Source organism: Nanorana parkeri, unplaced genomic scaffold (assembly GCF_000935625.1).
Source record: "Nanorana parkeri isolate BGI_ZX_2015 unplaced genomic scaffold, ASM93562v1 scaffold5381, whole genome shotgun sequence".
Taxonomy (NCBI): domain Eukaryota; kingdom Metazoa; phylum Chordata; class Amphibia; order Anura; family Dicroglossidae; genus Nanorana; species Nanorana parkeri.
Window position 1 is genome coordinate 1 of NW_017311641.1, and position 556 is coordinate 556.

A 556-nucleotide genomic window follows, 5' to 3' on the forward strand; every position below is an offset into this window, starting at 1 on the left:
TGCGTGCGGGGCGTGTACAGGGCGCGGTGAATGACGTACCTCTCGGCATCAGAGCTACCACCAGCTTGGGATAGGCAATGTTGGAACATCCAATCGGTGAGCTGCAGATCCGCTGACATTCTTCGGGGACCACACAAGCGACTTCATCTACACGGGGCCACAAAACACGTCTGGTCAGGCTCGTGTCTTGGCTCTGAGACAGACAATGGGGAGGGGTGCGTGACCCCGGGGGAGACCTTACCGGGGTACAGGACACGGCTAATCATTCCCGGCATTACCATCAGGAACATGGGGAGGATCTTCAGGTAACCGCACAGAACGCATCCCAGCTTGACATGCGTGAGGGAGCGAGCGGCCAGACAGCGCTGAACGATGACCTGCGGGAGGGAGGGGGAGGAGTCACCACGGGATACAATCCGCCCACATCTGGTACAACGCGTCACATGACCGGCTCCCGGAAGGAGGTCTCATCCTGCGCTCACCACCCACTCTGCATGCCCGGGGGGGTCACCGGTGCCTTCCATGGCGTGTTATAGGTCCGGTACTTCGGCCTCTG

General features: G+C 60.4%; 1 protein-coding gene across 1 annotated transcript in view; it reads right to left on the reverse strand.

The window, feature by feature from the left end:
• Nucleotides 1–39: 39 nt before the first annotated feature.
• LOC108804137 (sodium/glucose cotransporter 2-like) overlaps nt 40–556 on the reverse strand; it is a gene marked incomplete at both ends in the record, with an annotated part of 5,131 nt that continues 4,614 nt past the window's right edge. Inside the window, 2 exons of the mRNA XM_018575899.1 lie at nt 40–147; nt 242–377. Coding sequence (XP_018431401.1) covers nt 40–147; nt 242–377 — 244 coding nt within the window. The remainder of the gene's footprint in view (nt 148–241; nt 378–556) is intronic.